Source organism: Diadema antillarum, unplaced genomic scaffold (assembly GCF_040938485.1).
Source record: "Diadema antillarum isolate AM-2024a unplaced genomic scaffold, OU_Dant_1.0 seq00000266_RagTag, whole genome shotgun sequence".
Taxonomy (NCBI): domain Eukaryota; kingdom Metazoa; phylum Echinodermata; class Echinoidea; order Diadematoida; family Diadematidae; genus Diadema; species Diadema antillarum.
In genome coordinates this window covers 1,582,084-1,601,928 of record NW_027271303.1, presented here as the reverse complement: position 1 = coordinate 1,601,928, position 19,845 = coordinate 1,582,084, and the positions used below count along the sequence as shown (strand labels likewise).

The 19,845-nt window shown below is 39.5% G+C and overlaps 1 protein-coding gene across 1 annotated transcript; it reads right to left on the bottom strand.

Annotated features, from left to right (window-relative positions):
- Positions 1-5,681: 5,681 nt before the first annotated feature.
- LOC139729878 (pseudouridylate synthase RPUSD4, mitochondrial-like) lies at positions 5,682-17,812 on the bottom strand. Its single transcript, XM_071640801.1, has 7 exons — positions 17,389-17,812; positions 16,273-16,371; positions 15,491-15,535; positions 12,892-13,097; positions 11,675-11,909; positions 6,429-6,526; positions 5,682-5,873 (listed from the first exon to the last, which is right to left on the bottom strand). The coding sequence occupies exons 1-7, from the start codon at positions 17,810-17,812 to the stop codon at positions 5,682-5,684; spliced, it is 1,299 nt and encodes a 432-aa protein (XP_071496902.1).
- Between the last annotated feature and the right edge of the window lie 2,033 nt (positions 17,813-19,845).

Genomic DNA, 19,845 nt, shown 5'->3' with positions numbered 1-19,845 from the left:
AATTGGTTATTTTGTCAAATGATTCTTGTAACATGGTCTTTGCGTGTGCAAAATATGGGAAAGATAGGACGTGTATTCACCAAGAAACAGGTTGAAACATTTATGACCTTTGACCCTAATTTACATACCCGAGATGGTGTCTGATCAAGTAGTTGTTATTTTATGAAATAATGTACGTGACATGAACTAAACATGTGCAAACTATGGGGATGAAAGGGGCTGTTTTTCTCGAGTTATTGCAAAGAAAGTTGCAGAAAGAAAGAAATATCTCAATACATCGAAGATAAGTTTGATTTCAACCAAGTTTTTTGACGTGATCTCGGCGTCGTATGAAAAATTGGAGAGAACATTGACGATAGCCCAAAGTCTCAGCTACAACATATTAAAATCTGGGAGAAATTCACCAAAGAGTAAGTGAACTAGTGCTCAATAAAGACCGTCATGTCAATTTTCATTTCCAGAAAAATTCCCTCCCATAGAGATAACACGTAAACTGGTTAAATTTGACAAGGTTACATTATATCCATTTTCACGAGGTGAAGACATCATCCGATTACAACTTTGATTGAACCAAACTTAAAGAGTATTAAATTGGCGACAACATACTAAAATCTGGAAGAAATTCACCAAAGGGTAAGTGAGCTAGTCGTCGATAAAGACAATCATGTCAATTTTCACATCTAGAAAAATTCCCTCCCATAGAGATAACACGTCATAACGAAGATACAGGAAGAAGTACATATGACCTTTGACCCCATTTTGCACAGACAAGATGGCCTCTGAGCCAAAAATAGTCATTTTGTGAAATGATCCTTGTAACATGGTCTTTACGTGTGCAAAATATGGGAAAGATTGGACATGTATTTACCAAAATACAGGATGAAACATTTATGACCTTTGACCCTAATTTACATACCCAAGATAGTGTCTGATCAAGTAGTTGTTACAAGTAGTTGTTATTTTATGAAATAATGTACGTGACATAAACTAAATATGTGCAAAATATGGCGGTGATACGGTATGTTTTTCTTGAGTTATTGCAAAGAAAGTTGCAGAAAAAAAGAAATAGTTCAATACTTCGAAGATAAGCTTTAATTTCAACCAAGTTATTGGACGTTATGCCGACTCCGTATGAAAAAAACTAAGGGCACACTTACGATAGCCCAAAGTCTCAGCTACAACATACTAAAACATGGGAGAAATTCACCGAAGCATAAGTGAGCTAGTGCTCGATAAAGATAGTCATGTCAGTTTTCATTTCCAGAAAAACTGCACTCCCATAGAGATAACACGTAAACTGGTCAAATTTGACAATGTTACTTTCAATCCCTTTTTACGAGGTGATACCGTCATCCAATCAAAATGTTGTTAGTATATAACTGAAAGACCATTAAAGAAGCTACATATTATTGAAATTTGGACGAAAATCGACAACAGAATAAGTGAGATACGCTTGAATGAATTTGAAATTTGATGACGTCATTTTGAAAATTTACTTTTTTTACTTTATTAAGAAATTTGATATCTTTTAATCATTTTTTCAGCATCGCCAACCCATGAAATGACATGTACAACTCATTAGCTTTCAGAATATGTAAAGAAAAGGGGGGTCATCGTCCATCCTGACGAGTAAAGTCGGATTTAAAATTGGCGATTTTTTTTGCATAGTTGCACTGTATATCGCCATTGACGCGGGCGCGGAATTTCAACTTTGACGGGCCCGTATGACGTCATATTGAGTCGGATTGACTTGAAACTTGGTAGAAATATTCCTTGACATTTCAGGCATCCGCTAAGCGTGAAAGAACGGGAAATTTCTATTGCATATGAGCTGTGCATGCGTATATGTGCGCGCGCGTATGCGTCCGTCCATTTTTTTCAATTTTTCTAAAAATGCTCCAAATGGACTGAAACGTGTGCAAAAAAATTTTGAGCTCGATTTGAGCATACAAATATTTCAATGCGCGCATACGCGCGCGTTTTAAGAGAAAATATGAATTTTGAGAATATGAGTAGAATGCGCATAACTTGAAATACATGTGACGTAAATTTCATTGAAAAATTCCATTCCATTGATTAGATATGATTGAGAATGTGTTTTCATATAATGACGTCATAGTGACGTCACGGTCGACTGATCACTATGATTTTATTAGACCCGTCGTCTTTGGGACATGATACATATATGGTATAAGTTTGAAATTGATAGGAAGAACACTTTCTGAGCTAATCGATACACAAATTTTGAGGAGAAAGAAGAAGAAAAAGAAGAAGAAGAACAAAGAATCAGTACAGATACAGAAGGTGATCCGAGAGGATACTCGGATCACCTAAAAAACAAAACAAAACAAAACAAAACCCATTAGGGGTGTACAACTGGATTTTTGCATTGATAACTTCCAATATGACAACTGTCTATATGCTACTTCAGGGTCTTAAAACACAATATCTTGCCTATATTGTGCAGAAAACCCCATCCAATTTGACCAAGCGGTTACAGAGAAATGTGGATCATTGTAAAGCATGTCATGGGTCTGATTCTTCCAAGTTTATCACTTGGAATCTCTTGGAACTGCATAATGTGTGAATACAATGGACAGTTCTACAAAACTCTTTATTTCTCTTTGACCACTGAAACAAATCAGATGGGATTTTCTGTAAGATGTGGGTAGTATACAAATATCGACTGCTGCAGAGGGAGATGGTAAAACTATTTGCACCGAGGTGATGTCTCAACAGTGCTATGTCCCGAGACGAAGTCGAGGGACATGGCACTGTTGAGACATCACCGAGGTCAAATAGTTTTACCATGGCCAGAAAGAAAGCAGTCGATATTTGTTTTATATCCCTCTCGAGCATTTTCTAGAGTAATGACGGTTCCCTTTTGGAAAAGTGTGCAGGTTTCGTGAACGATAAATCTAACGTTAGGCTGTAGCAGTGCAGCAGCAGTGCGTGCAGCGCGTAGCGAACGACACCGCCGCGCTGTTGTTGATTCCTACACACGAGCTACACTACAGCGTGCAAAACTCTGAAAGATCGAGGAGGTCCAGGACTACGTTAGAAGTAGGCCTAAAGCGGCTTCGTTACCCAGATCATCTTCAAAATCGGTTTTAGTTTATTCCTAATTCGTACCGGATATGGTGTCCTCCTGCGATCATTCTTCCGTTACTGGAAGCAGTCACTTTGTCAATTGAGCTGAATGCATTGATCACACGTCCACACGTTACACACCGACCGGTACCCACGCCATCGCACCACACAGATTTCTGTAATGCTGTCGCACATCACACCGCGCGCTCCGCGCTCTCTTAGCGCTAGCTAGCTAGCTACAAGCCACAGGACTGTCGCTCAAAAGTATCGCTACTACGCGCACTGGGTACATTCTTAATTGAGAAATGTAGATATCAATCACACGATCACGATTGGGTGCAAATCGTGGATTCCCAAAAGTACTGTATCCCGCTGGCTAGTAACCAATTGCACCGCATCCAGCTGCTCATAGCTAGCTAGTAAAACTACACCATGTTCGTGCTCTGTACAATCCTATGGCAAGAAGCTTTACATGAGGGATATAATAAGTAATAGTTTCATACCCTGAAATTGTATTTGAATTGATTTACTATTTTTTAAGTTATCACTGCGGAGGGTCCCGTTGTAATTTTTTTTTTTTTTTTTTTTTTTTTTTTGGGGGGGGGGGGGGGGGGGGGACATATGGTATAGTTCAACATGCACAACAGCTCCATCAATATTACAAACTCAAACCTTTGCATTATTTTTTATATCATTGGTCTATGGACTAGATGATATCAGCCGGTACAACTTTAAGGTGTATTACATTAGTTATCAATGTTTCATATGTTTTTGCTGGACTGTGTTATTTGTTGCAACCACAAACATACAGGGAAAGCTTCATTATAAAGAGGTCACTTGGACCACCAATTTCATCATATCACAACCATTACCTCATTGTAAACATACTGAAAACGTAAACGTGGCCCAACTCTTATCAGATCCCAATTGCTAATGCGAGTCATTTTGATCACGGGTAGTTCACAAACAGAACACATGGAAAATCTCAATAAAGTGCTTCCGCACTTGGAAGAACGAGGGTTGAAACTCAAGAGAGAAAAGTGCGAGTTTGTAGGAGACTTGGTAGAGTTCCTTGGGCACAAGATCGATGTGCAAGGCATGCACAAGATGGATTCAAAGGTAGTGCAAATTGAGAACATTGCTAGACCTACAAACATTTCAGAGTTACGGTCATATTTGGGAATGCTCAATTATTTAAACCGGAAGCACATTCCAAACCCTGCACATGAAATCGCATCGCTAACTGAACTGCTAGAGAAAACGGAAAAGTTTGTGTGGTCAGACAGAGCAGAGCATGCATTCGTGCATTCTAAGCAGTTGCTTTATAGGGAATCAGGATGTTTGATTTATTATAATCCGAAACTTCCAGTGTCAGTTGCCACCGATGCAAGTCCAATTGGAGTGGGTGCAGTGCTTTCACATATCCTTCCGAATGGAGAGGAAAAGCCCACCCAATTTGCATCACGAACGTTGTCAAAGACAGAACAGAAATATCCGCAAAAAGAGCGCGAGGCACTGGCAATTGTTTTTGCTCTAAAGAAATTCTACATGTTCTTGTATGGTCGCAAGTTCATGTTATTCACAGACAACAAGCTGCTAGCAGCATTGCTTGGACTGCATAGAGGTCTACTGATCCTTGCAGCAGAACGTATGCAGCGATTGGGCCACCATGAACCCATCACATGTTATAGTAGACTTGTGAGATAATGACATCACCTCTTCCACTTTGTAGATGTTGCGATGAATACCACTGCTTGCGTGAAAAAAATGTGCAACATTAAACTTCAATAACTTCCTGACGTTGGGCCCAACTTTGGCAAAACTTCTACTCCATGTAATAAGTTCATCTGTCTTGACTGATTTATTTAAAGGACAAGTTCACCTTCATAAACATAAGGATTGAGAGAATGCAACAATATCAGTAGAACACATCAGTGAAAGTTTGAGGAAAATTGGACAATCGATGCAAAAGTTATGAATTTTTAAAATTTTTGTGTTGGAACCGCTGGATGAGGAGACTACTACAGTTTGTGAGTCATATGCGTACAACAGTATAAAGAAAATGTAAAAGAAAATTCAACATATTTTCACTTTTTTCGCATAATAAAAGAGCTCTTGACTTGCCTCTTTCTAAAGGCAAGGGGAATAATATTACCCATAACATTTGTCGGTAACGAGTCAGGGGAATGTGTACTTTTTTCAAAAGATGGAATTTTTTTGAAATTCTCTTTAAATTTTCCTTATATTGTTGTATGCATGTTACATCTAAGTTATTCATACACTGCAGTAGTCTTCTCATCCAGAGGTTACTGCACAAAAACTTCAAAAATTCATAACTTTTGAACGGATTGTCTGATTTTCCTCAAACTTTCCATGATGTGTTCTACTAATATTGCTACATTCTCTCAATCCTTATGTTTAGGAAGGTGAACTTGTCCTTTAAGCTACAGTACAGTTGTAGCTTGTACATGGTATGGAATAATTGCACTTTTTAAGCACTATACCTTCATGATGTAATTCAAATTGTAAAAGATTACATAACATCAGAGAGAGTCACACAAGATCATCTCCAATCAGCACTCCTCTCTTCATCAAGGATCAAACTTCAGTTTGAGTCTCTTCATGTTGTGGCTGAAGTGCCACGGCACCTTGGTTGAGATGGAGATGTTCCTCCCGTTGAACGTGTGCGGGATGATGACTTGCCAGGCATGGAGGTGCATCGGTACCGTCCGGGCCTTGGGCTGCGTGATGCCCAGGGAGCGAAGGATGCTGTCCGTAAGTCTCTGTGTATTTTCAGGAGTGTTTTTTTTTTTCAGAAATGAAGCATAATAAGAGCATTTATCAATACCAATGCAAACACATTTTGTTAATAATTTTTCTTTGATGCCAGAACACATGCATACTGTACATTCTGTAATATTTACTTAACAATAAAGGAACAACATGTCGTTAGATATTATACTTTTTTTTTCAGGAATGAAGCATAATGGGAGACATTTATCAATACCAATGCAAGCACAGCATTATATAATTTGCTCTGATTCCAGAACACACGTTCATGACATGTATTCTGCACAATTTGCTCCTACAAAAGCTCTAATTAAAAACAATACGAAAACTATGATATACAATTGTATGTGTAGGCCTACACTCCGACCTGGAAATCAAATATTGTAAGCTAACTATATCATAAACACAAAAATAGTTACAGTACTTTTGATCTTCTGGTTTAGTTCTAGTGTTACAATGCAGTTCTGAGATCTCCTGTAGGAACACAATGTAACCATTGGAGTTTTACGGGAGTGTAGTCCCACCTAGCAGAATGTGTGTCACCATACCTGTGGAGCCAGCTTATTCTGGTGAGAGTATTTGTGGTCACCCAGGATAGGGCAGCCCAGGCCTTGAGCGAGATGGACCCGGATCTGATGCTTGACCCCTATCACAATAAAGAGAACACATGCAATAAAATCTCATTCGATGACCAATGCATATCATATACATGTACTTGGAATTCTGTACATTCATACATCATTACAACATCCCATCAGCACATTACTGTCATACAGAACTATTTGCATTAGCACATAGCAGTCAGCATTATTAGGTGATACGCTATCAGCGTATCACCTATTGTGATTGTCAAAATTTCTCTTTTTAGGTGATACGCTATCAGCGTATCACCTATTGTGATTGTCAAAATTTCTCTTTTTTTTTATTCTTCTTTCTTTCTGCCACATTTTGTGTCGTCAATATCTCAACAATGACATTACGGAATAACATAACATTTTCAGTCAACATGTCTCATAACAATATCTAGCCACAATAAGGTTTTCATGACAGTAACATATGTGACCCTGCACCTCAAAACAAACAAAAAGTCGCCAGACATAATTTTTTAGTTAAGACCATATTTTGAAAGAACAGACTTTAAGCTTTAAAATGATGTATAACTCAAATCAAATGGACCCTCCTAACCTATTTAAATATTGGAAAGAAAGCACAAACTCAGGAAAAGTGTGAACTGAGAAAAGAGGCTCTGAAGTACAGTGTCTATTCAAGCGCTTAATCTTTACCAAACCGTGCTGGCTGTGCGATGAATGGGACAAAAAACAGGAAGTAAACCACCAGAGTAACAACAATGAAGGGATTATCAGATTAAACTGGAATTAAGCATGCCTCATTAACACATTCTGTCCTTAATTAACACCGACTTTCAAAGCAGTAGCACTATCCTTTCAGAAGTTATTAGAGTTGAAAGCGAAGAGTGGACAAGGTTTTTTCAGAAATGAAAAAGGGATTCTAAAGACACACCTAATCTACCAAAAATGTTCGAGATAGACTGCTAAAAAAACACACTTTCCTGCCCGTTTTATGATACCAAATTTTAGCATAATGTAAAAGAAGACCCGCTCTTTCAGAAAATATGAAAAAGTCAAGTTCGGCTAGGTTGACCCATTTCACTTATTTTCAGTCCTCACGCAAAATCAGTGTGTGCGACTTTATGTTCGTTTTGAGGTGCACGGTCACATATCTATGACGTCATCTAGGCGCCATTTTGTGATTTTCGGACCTTGTCACATGATCGATCATAACTTCATAACTAGATATCATTTCTGTATCATTTTCGGTGGACATAAAGTTCAGGTCAGGCTCTATCTTACGTTTTAACGCTAGTTACCAAGGTCATCATTAGCGCGCGTTTGCGCGCGTCAAAATTTTAAAAGGCTCAAAACGACTTCCCAATGGGAAATCTCGAAGTTTCAGACAATTCTAAGCGTTTCAAACATTTTCTCGCGTGCGCGTCCGTCCGCGCAATTTCGCGCGCAGAGGGCGTAACCAACATGAAAATGCAATTTTTTTGACTGATTTGGATTTCTGATACTTTGAGTAACAATATCCATTGATTTCCGATCGATTTTGACCTATAACAAAGGAATGCACTGGCGTCAAAGTTGAAATTCCGCGCGCGCGTCTTTCTGCAAATATAGTGAAAAAACATGTTTTTGTTTATGTCGCCATAGCTCTTTAAATCGTCCATTGACCCTATATTTCTATTGCATATTACAAAAGCATATGAATTGGAAATAACGTTTCAAGTACCAATATTGCCAGGAAAACTCATGACGTCATCATATCATCATCTGAAATCAAAAAAGTGGAATTAATTTTTTTGAGGTACTCTTTCTGACATTCATTTACTCGTATCTCTATTGTTTAAGCTTAATATCACCCCAAATTCAGATATGTTTTACTTTGAACATTTGCCTTTCAAGTCCATGTCATGGTTTTGAAATTTGATGACGTCATCATACTTTAAATTGTGATTAAAGGTAAAGACGCAAAATCGGACAAGTTTACGTGTTATGTCTATGGGAGGTGATTTTTTTAAAAACCATACATTGACTTGACAACGTTTAAGCACCTTTATCTCAGATGATTTTGCTTCATTTCCTCTGAAAATTAAGTATGTTGTAGCTGTGACAATAAGCTGCAGTAATCATGCATTTTATTCTTTGAAATCTCCTCATCAGGTTGACAATTTTGCAATTTAAAACTGAAAATGAGAATGGAATGCGGACGAAACGATTCCTGATTCATCTTTCACGTACATAAGTTTACGTTCCTCTATTTTTCTCGTCGAGACGTATGGCCGAGTGGTTAGAGGTGTCGTCACAGAAACATGAGGTTGCACACGTACGGGTTCGAACCTCACAAGAGCACGAAAGAAAATAATATTTTTTTTTTTACTTTTTTTCTTCAATGGAGTACTACACCTTCGTCCATGTAGAAGTCACGTTCGCATGTAAACACACCTATACGCACACACTCACACAGTATCCCTTTGTTTATCGTTGGAGACTGCATTGCTTCGACTGCTGCAAAATATTGCAGGCTGGGCTTTTCAAGCTGATCATGGTATATTGTAACAAAATGAAATTTGTTCATATCAATTCAGTAACACAATGTAGTCGTGGTTACTTTGTGCTGATTTTATACATGTAAGAAGCTATACATTGTAAAAAAAGGTATTTGAATTGTTCCTTTAAGTCAGTCTTCTGTATTGATGATTATTTGTCAATTAGTGGTTTTTGTGGAGTTTCAGATAATGATAAAAAGTATGTATGATAAGTGCAGCGATACTTTCTACAGTTAGTTCAAAGTTGTGTTACAGAGGTTTGATACATACATTTAGCATTGTGTTTGTGTGTCCACGTGTGTATACAGGTTGGCCATATGGCACATTCTAGACAATAACTCTTAATTGATTAGCAAACGCGATCAGCTATGGAACTGAATATGGTACTAATGTATGATGTTCATGATTCTCATTAAACTGTGACGAGTTTAAAGAGATAGCTTAACTGTGTGTAAAAATAAAGCAATAATAAGGAAATTTTAAGGGAATTTGATAACCATGCCTATAATAATTTCATACAGGTACTAATAGCTGCCTCATATTCATGTGATTGATCGTCATGTCAATAGCAAACTGACAACGTACGATTAATATATTATACATTAAACAACTGTCTCTCAAATCCATATCGATGTTTTCTAGTTTGATGACGTCATCATACTTTAAATTGTGATAAAAGTAAAGACACAAAATCGGACAAGTTTACGTGTTATGTCTATGGGAGGTGATTTTTTTTAAAACCATGCATTGACTTGACAACGTTTAAGCACCTCTATCTCAGCTGATTTTGCTTCATTTCCTCTGAAACTTTAGTATGTTGTAGCTGAGACAATAAGCTGCAGTAATCATGCATTTTATTCTTTGAAATCTCCTCATCAGATTGACAATTTTGCAGTTTAAAACTGAAAATGAAAATGGAATGTGGACAAAACGATTCCTCATGTATCTTTCACATACATAAGTTTACGTTCCCCATATTTTCTCGTCGAGACGTATGGCCGAGTGGCTAAAGGCGACGTCTCAGAGACGTAAGGTTGCGGGTTGGAACCCCACAAGATCACGAAACAAAATACTTAGCTATTTTACTTTTTTTTCTTCAATTTTGTATTACATATTCGTCCATGTAGAAATCACGTACGTATATAAACGCACCTATACACACACACACACACGCCATATCCCTCTTTTTTGTGTGTTGGAGACCACATTGCTTCGACTGCAGCACAATTTTGCAGGTTGACTTTGTCAAACCGATCATAGTATGTAATGACGACGACTGAGGTGTTGTACTTTGAACAATTGTCTTTCAAGACGATGTCATTGTTTTGTAATTTGATGACGTCATTACACTGAAAATTGTGATTAAAGGCAAGGTATCAAAACCAGCCGATTATAGGTTTTATGTCTGCGGGACGTATTTTTCCCAAGTTGTCAGAAATGGAATAGCGACCTCAGTCGTTACAAGGCCGCTTTTCCGTCTAGCAATGCAATACATGTTCACACGGCCACGTTGGTTGAGTGGGCATTGACTTTCCCCCTGTTATATCTATACATTGTTTTTTTTTTTTGTCTTACCATTTCCGTGGATGACCCGTGGCCGAGTGGTTACAGAAACGGTTTCGCATGCACGCTCAATATAACTTCAAGGTGCCTATATCACATTCTTTTCTTTGTCGATCACAGATGACTGTCATCTGATGACCACAAGCGTATCACCTAACTCGTCCTCAATGTGACGAGTTTTCATGTCTCGTTTATTATGGCAACAGCATCAATAATCAGAGCCAATTTTTCTCCCAGCCCCTTATAAAGTTATTACAGTTGATCTCTTGCAAATTGGAAAAAAAAAAAAACTGTAGAAAAATTCTACCCTGCATGGATATGAGCATGTGATACTTCTATTGTGTATTAGAAGTTCAGGTGAGTCAGAAGGATTTTCCCCAAGTTCCTGTGGATGTGAATCAGGCGAGGTTGACTGTACACTTGTTGCAGCTTCCAATAAGGTTGGAAGCTGGTGATTCTCAGGAGGTGTTCACACATACACATATGCATATTGGTCTGAAATGTTGGCATGAAGAAAATGATGGGAATCAACTGAACTCACTGCATTCAGGGGCAGGGTGTGTTTAATATGCATTCATCCTAAGGAGAATGACAACATATCTGCACGAGCATGCTTCTATGTGATACATCCACACCTTGAAAAGAATTAAAAAGGTTCCAAAATCAGTCAACTAACAAACAAGAGGCACATAATGGCAGCCTTTAACCTGTTGAGGACAAGTCCTGAGTATGCTCAGGCAAGTTGAAGTCATGCGTGTTGTAGCAAAATCAGTCCATCCTCAATGGGTTAATAGTGTGAAGTCCACTCCTTGTGGAGATCCCACTTCATTTCAGTCCATTTATTGGCTGGTTTCTGCCATTTTATCATCATACACTGCATGAGAAAAACTGCAGCTGCTGCTCTTCCAAAATCACAACAGCATGCCGCATTGAATTGAGCAAATAAAGCTACCAGGATTAAAACATACAGTAAAGACAGTTAACTCTTTGTGTGCCATGGTGCAATGCCCCTGTATGCCACATTATTCTGAGATTGCAATGCATAAGAGCTTTTGGAAAATCAAGACTGTACTTCAGTTTCCTTGTGTAAAACTTTATCACTACCTGTGCTGGGTTCAAGTTGCACCAGGGCGCAGTTGTGATGGTAGTGGAGAACCCTGTACTTGGTGATGGCCGTGTGCGCATCCCTGTCGCGCCCCGAGCGCACGCCCCAGCTCTCGGGGTAGACGTCGCCGAGGTCCGGCTTGACCACCATCCGGTGCTTGCCGGCAACCTCCTGCTCCTTCATCGGCATGTCCAGGATGCCTTCCTGGGGGCTGGGCACACCCACAGTGATGACCTGCCCAAATGAGAGTGAGAGAGATGAGAGTGTTTCTTTGGTTGCATTAGTTTGCTCTGTATAATTTAATGCACTGGCCAAATACTAAATGGAAGTCTGTTCGACTGTTCACATCTTCAAAATTTCATAACTTTCTTATTTTTAATCAAAATTTGGTCAAACTTTCACTACCCATTTCCTATTTTTCTTTTCAAACAAACTTTTAACGCAACTAAATATTAAGCTACTAAAAAGACTGAGCGATATACTAGCGCTTTCTTCCCTCATATTTCACTTTAATTTACTCTACTCAAAATTAGAAGTTCAGACTTTGATAAGCCCTTTCATTCACACTGTAGTTTGTACAATTGCAGCCATTTTCTTTTTTAGTAACATACTAGTGACATTTTTTTTTTCTCTGTATCAGGTAGTGCTGGTTTATTATATAATTATTTTTCATCATTTTATTCACATTGCAGTTCTTCCCAGTAAACAATATGTAAACATCTTCATGGTGTTTAAATTGGAAGTGTTCTTGTGCACAGTGATGACAACCAAACTAAAACACAGACAGGGCATAATGCCTGAAAGCAGGGAGCTTATGATTAGAGCACCTACCAGAACACTGGAAAAGAAATGAAGATACTACATCTTTTTCCCATTCACAGTCTATCATATAATGGAATATGAGGAGTTTGACCACAGAAGGGTTTAAGTGCCATTTTTGAACAATTCAAGGAAATAAGTTCATCAGTAGATATTGCCAAATATAAGCTCTTCAATACTTTACTTTCTTGAAGTTATGATGAAAAAAAAAATCATACATTTCTTTCTTTGTCCTTTAGCAGGTTTCATCACAAATACCTTTTGCAATTAAACTCCTCATATATAAAACAATTAAACATTCCTTGACTGCACAAAACTCTAAAAACTCTATAAAAAAAAACTCTAAAAAAAGTTCAAAATAGTGCATCTCTGCCCTGAAAGAAGAAAGACTAAATACCCAATATCTCTTGATGATCTCTCTCTTCCGGAAGAGTTCGTGGAGGGCCCTGGCGGTCATCTCTGACCTGGCCAACAGAATGACCCCTGTAGTCTCCTTGTCCAGCCTGTGGATCAGGTGAAGCTCAGGCTGGCTTTTGGCCCTGTCCAATTTGTGGGCCAGCCAGGGAAGGAGACTATCTACACTATGCCTGACGCCAGGTCCACCTGCCCAAACAAAAACAAAAAACCAAAACAAATTATAAAACATGAAAAGAAAACAGGAAAATTAGCATAATTTGTCTGGATTTGGTCAAAGGTATAAGTGTCCTGAACTCCAAATCATGAGGTAATGTTTGTTTGTTTGTTTGTTTTTTGTTTGTTTTTTGGGGGGGAGGGAGTTTAGCCTCCAGTACAAAAAAATAAAAAGAAAAAAAAAAGATTCTTCATATAAATGCCAATGGCTTCTGAAATACACAGAAATTAATTCGTAAAGATTTACTTTCCTCCAAAAATCAAATAAGACAAGAGACCCGCGGGTCTAGCGCTCACGTGAGTATCGCAAGTTCACCTTTCACGCAGTCACTAATCTAAATTATTCACAGCTCTACTAAAATTTGACCAGGCATTCTCAAGTAGAAGATGAAAATGTACAATAAGGGCCCAAATTTTTTAAGATTCCTTAATTTGGGGGGATTGGGGGCCCCCTGGGGCCCTCTGGGTGGGGCATGATGCCCATTTTGATAAATTGAGATCCTGACCCCCTAGGGATGCTACCTGCCAAGTTTGATGAAAATCCATCATGAGGTTTTCAGGAAGAAGATGAAAATGTACAATTCAGGCCCCCATTTGGACCTTCCCAACCCCCCCCCCCCCCTGCCCCCAAGAGGGGCACCCCTGGATTTGCTATGAACAAACTTGAAACTACAGTCATTAATGTACTCACTCATAGTATTATCTTAGCTCTATAACTTCTGATTCTAGAGAAGATTTTTAAAGATTCCTTCATTTTGGGGGGTTTCCCCCCCCCCCCCCCCCCCCCCCCCCCCGGGGCCCCTGGGTGGAGCATGGTGCCCATTTTAACAAATTGAGATCCTAACCCCCTAGGGATGCTACCTGCCAAGTTTGGTGAAAATTGGTCATGGGGTTCTCAAGAAGAAGATGAAAATGTATAATTTAGGCCCCATTAGGACCCCTCCCCACCCCCTCCCCTGGGTCCCAAGGGGGGCACCCCTGATTCTGCCATGAACAAACTTGAAACTACAGTCATCAATGTACTAACTCATAGTATCAACTTAGCTCTATCACTTCTGGTTCTAGAGAAGAAGATTTTTACAGATTCCTTAATTTTGGGGGGTTTGGGCCCCCTGGGGCCTCTGGGTGGGGCATGGTGCCCATTTTAACAAATTGAGATCCTAACCCCCTAGGGATGCTACCTGCCAAGTTTGGTGAAAATTGGTCATGGGGTTCTCAAGAAGAAGATGAAAATGTATAATTTAGGCCCCATTAGGACCCCTCCCCACCCCCCTCCCCTGGGTCCCAAGGGGGGCACCCCTGATTCTGCCATGAACAAACTTGAAACTACAGTCATTAATGTACTAACTCATAGTATTAACTTAGCTCTATCACTTCTGGTTCTAGAGAAGAAGATTTTTACAGATTCCTTAATTTTGGGGGGTTTGGGCCCCCCTGGGGGCCCCCTGGGTGGGGCATGGTGCCCATTTTAACAAATTGAGTTCCTAACCCCCTAGGGATGCTACCTGCCAAGTTTGATGAAAATCGGTCTTGGGGTTTTCAAGAAGAAGATGAAAATGTAAAAAGTTTACGCACGACGGACGACGGACGACGGACGACGCACGACGCACAACGCACGACGCACGACGCACGACGGACGCCGGACGAAGGGCGATCGCAATAGCTCACTTGAGCCTTTGGCTCAGGTGAGCTAATAAAAGAGAACAGAATTAAATGTAATGCATGCGGCACTCTTCACTCCGAAAATAGAGGTAGCAAATATCTCTCACTATATAAAGTCAGCACAATGACCATGAATGTCATGGGTCAATGCTCTTTGGAGCAAAGGCTTACTTAGATAATGGTCTCTTTGGATTAAAGTGATTTAATATGTACCCGGCAGTTTGGCATGTAAAAAAAGGTAAGTAAACCTCTAAACTGTCAAATTTGCAATCTTAATCTTGAAAGTCAGGGTGGGGAATTATGGTCCCTCCTCCACTGGAGTATCCCATTCTGCTACATCTTATTAATTCATTCTTCACATGGCATAATGTGCCTGGTTGATACCATTTGCTGACGATTGCTAGGGGTTAGCATTATTTACCAATTTTTCTGGTGTAGGTAATTAGGTGGACCACCTCAATGGGTAAGCACGATGAATGAATGAATGAAGCAGGATCTTCTCTGTGCATGAGTTGTGACTAACTCACACATGGGACCTCCATGTACTGTTTTATCTGAGAGACACAGCGTTTTGCCCCTTACTAGAAGGTGAAGATATGATTACACACAACACTGCTCAGTTAGACTGGGAAATCATCCCCAAGTCATTTGGATTGGGAGGCCGGTACATTATCAATGAGCCAATACCATCATACACAACATACCATGTACCGGTAGTCCATATGGCTTGTCCAGAGCAATGATGTCACCTGTTGAGTGTGACAAGAAAGGTTTAAATCACAGTGAGAGCACAAAGAGCAGCAATGATGATAAAGAGAGTACTCAGTTATCCTGACAATGTGAGTTAAATACTGTATATGCTAAATATTTCAGAGGTTTTTATTTTGGGGAATTTCGCAAGTAAGGCGCTATTCACGAATTTAAGAACACACACAAATATGGACTCCCGATATGAATGTGATGCGCACGTCACACCCGATATGAATGTGATGTGCCGTACAGTACTGTACTCCACGATAGCGAACTTAACCACTCACAAAATCATCAGGAAGTCCCAATTCACGAAAATTTAGATTTGCTAAACATTTGCCGTATATAGTAGTGATGATGGTAATTACAGTATTATACAGCTGTAGCAGTGAAAATATTACCAGAAATAGTGTCATGAAAAACAAGGAAGGGAAGACAGAGGAGAATGAAAAGGGAAGAAAGAAAAGAAAAGAAGAAGAGTAATAGCAGCGATGATGATAATGATAACAACTTTGTATCTTTGTACATATACATGACATCACAACAGCAGTACCGATAGTCTTTTCATCCAGCCATGGCTGCACAGAAACTTCAAATATTCATAACTTATAAACAAATCATTTGATTTTCCTGAAACTTTCACTGATGTGTTCTACTAATGCTGCTGTATTCACTCAATCCACGGTTTCTAAGGTAAGTGAAAGAAAACTTCTTGATTTGATTTGATTTGATTTACCATCATCATAGATGACTCTCTCTCTCAGTATGCTGGCGACTACACCTCCAGTCAGTCTGCTGAGATCTCTTGTCTGGTGTCTGAGGTTTCTGGCTTTTCCTGTGTTGTTCAAATCGAAGAATCAAAACGGAAAGTAAAATATGCTACAGTATCAACTGGTAAGCAGTGAATAGGACAAGCTTTCACACAATCAGCATGAGAAGGTTTATCCTTTTGAATAAGGTTAAGACATCTCTCTGGTAAGCTGACAGCTTCTTCATGTACAACAGTGTACTCAATCACAGAAGATACACGGTATATACATGTAGGCAAGCAGGGGCGGATCCAGGAATTCCGTAAAGAGGGGGCGCGTTTACAAAATTAGAGGGGGCACACGCACCCCTCCCCCCATTTTTTCCATTTGATTTCTTTTGTTTCAACAAAAAATAAAGGGGGGCGTGCGCCTGGTGGGTGAGGTCCTCCCTGGATCCACCACTGGGCAAGTGACTATACAAGTGGAAAACACATTGAATTTCTATTCACAAATGATGGGAAAAAAATCTCCCCACATTCTTTCTTTAATCTCTGGAGGGTATTGTTTTCGGTACGGATTTTAAAAATGCCAAATAGAGTATTTCTTTATTCTTTGGATAATAAGATTTTTGTTTATGTTCTGTTTGTTCCTCATCTTTAAAGTGGTCCATATTGCAAGTATAGCTATGAATGTGCTAATATCTACTACTGCATGTACAAATGTTTGCCACCCTCCACAAGTGGAATTGTTTGACATCACTGTGAGGGGATGTTTGCTTGCATGATGTTCATCAAGTTAGATCAAAACATAAACCTACAAGAGGGCTAAGTCATTGAGTCTCTTTGATCATGCAGCGTAAAGTTTAACATTTATATCAAAACCGACTGTCGGTAAAGTTCAAAAGAAGATTGATAAAGCAATGAACCTCTCATCAATACCATGGCAACCTTCAAAGGCTGTTTCAAATAAACTAGCTTGAATATTATTTATCAAACATGAGAATAAACAACAACATAACTGAAGCTGACAATGTACAATGAGCAACAATAAACAAATTCAGCTTTGAAAATGAATCCCTTATCTGAAGAATGCTCGAGTCTCACTTTTGCTTGGGCTTTCCTCCTCCTCCTCCTGCCCCTCCCCCTGCTGTCCAGGGGCCTTGCCCTTTCCCATCTTCTCCTGGAGCTGCTTGCGAATCCTGGCAGACAAGGTGATGGCCTGATTGGGGTCTGCATCCTTGGAAAGCCCCATTCTCTCCAGCGTCATCCTCAGAGTCTTTTTGTGAGTGACCTCGCCATCAACAAAAATGTCTCTGGAGGCAAACCCAGCATCAGCAGCTGTCTCTTTCTCTGGTTGCGATTTGGTCGAAGGCTTCTTTTGAGTGGCAGAACTAGCGCCTCGCGGGAGAACCGCTCGCGGGGTTGTCGACAACAGACGTCCGCATATATATATGTGCCGTCTTGAATCATTGAGAATGACCTGGCGCAGTGCCAGGTAAAGTCTTTCACAATTCCCAGCAAATGTCATGTTGTTTCAGGGTGTGGTCACTGGCTGGTCCTGGAAAGATGATCAATAACAAAGTCAGCAGATGTGCTTAATTCCAGTTTTCAGTCATAAAACCGAGGTATTACAATTTCTGTACTTTGTTTTCTTGGTGGAATTGAACAAATAAATTGAATTGAATTGAATTGAACAAATAAATGGAATTGAATTGAAAAACAGTCATGAAGCCATTTCAAGAAGTGCATCAAGTTTATATCAAACTAGATTCAAAGTTACACTTCATCATAAACTGTACTGTAGAGCTCAGAGACACCGCTCTGTTAGTGTTGACTCGGGGCGCTCCCACAGCTATCATGTATCACCTCAGTACTGTGTGAAGGAGCGCCCTGGGCTGGGGTTAGATAGGCGGCAAACAACCTCAGTCCGGCTCTTGTTTGAGCTCACTCAGCTCAGCTCACCTGGCCCCGAGTATTCATGCGTGCACCTGATTCCAACCCAAGCCATGCAAGTAATGGAATAACAAAACATTGGTAATCAACTGAGACGTGCCTAATACCCTCTACTATAATTAGATCTAGAAGTCTAGTAAAATTAATTTAAATTTACTGTGAAAGTGATCGGTTTGCACACAAGTGAATACATCGTATACGCACTAACACAGATAAGCATACATGGGACTGTACAAAAGGAACTTTAATTTTGGTTACGCAATTTTGCAGTTCAAAAAATGATACTTTTCACAAATATACTCACAGAAAGGGGGCATGTTTGTGAGGCAAAAAGCTTACTGCGATAAGCTATGTCGCTGGACATGCCAAACAAAGCTACTAAGATTACCTCAACCGCCAAAGCCAAGCCATTGATTCTTCGTCACAGAAACATGCAGACATAGAACAGATACTAGATGTTGACCAACTGAGGATCAGTCTCAGAGTGTGTGTAATAAATGGATGGGCAATAAACGCACGTGGCGTAGGCCACGGGACGTGGATCATCTAGGATCTAAAGCTAGTGTGTGTGTATACACATGTGTGTACACGTACAATACCTCTTACAGTCAAACCTTCCTTTGCGGCCACCTGTCATATACGGCCACACACAAAAAAATAAATAATTATATTAAAAAAAATCGCAGTGAGAAAAACCATGTAATACGAAAGACCTCTTGCTTTTCTAAGACCCCTCCACTTTACATTTATATGCATCTACATGCATTGTCAATTTATATTCAAATATTCTGCAAATTGTTTTAATCGCATACTATGTTCAACAATGTATTCCTTGTTACATATTATTGTTCTTATGTAATTTTTGTATTGTGGAAACTTTGAATAAACTTGAAACTTGAAACTTGAAACCTTGTCTACAGGGGTCACCTGACTAAAAAGGCCACCTTTTTTTTCTCTTTTTTTTTTTTTTGTCTCCCTTTAGGAAGTTGAGTGGCCGCTGTACAATAGACTGGTTCGACGTAAAAGCGCACTGCATGCTTTTCTCTAATCTTTGCGAATATAATGGTCTAGTCCTCATAATATGGCAAACCGCAAGCACGGGTTAGGCAACACAGGGGATGTTGTTATGGAGAACTTCTCGTAAAATGTTCTTCTTCTTCTTCTTCTTCTTCTTCTTCTTCTTCTTCTTTTTCTTCTTTCTTGTATCCTTTTTATAATTGTTTGTCCCGCCGTTCTAGAGTATTGTTGTTGTTGGTTTTTTTTTTCATTTTACCCCTTATAAAGAAGATGAGGATATCAGTTTTCAAGACATTTTCTGGCCTATATAGGCCTATTACGCGCCATTTTTATTAGCCCGACCATGCAGAGGCCGTGCTATTAAAGCACAACAGCGACAGGGTTGTGTATAGTTACATTTTATGTTATCTTTCTACTCCATTTTCAATCTTCATTGTCCATTTGCAGAGCTACCAAGTCTCATGCATTCTGCGTGAGACTCAAACATTTAGAGGTCATCTCACGATCTCACGCATGACACCCATTTTTCTCACGCATTGGGCGAAGTCTGCAACTTGAGCCTATAATAATGAGCATAGCTCAAAAGATTAA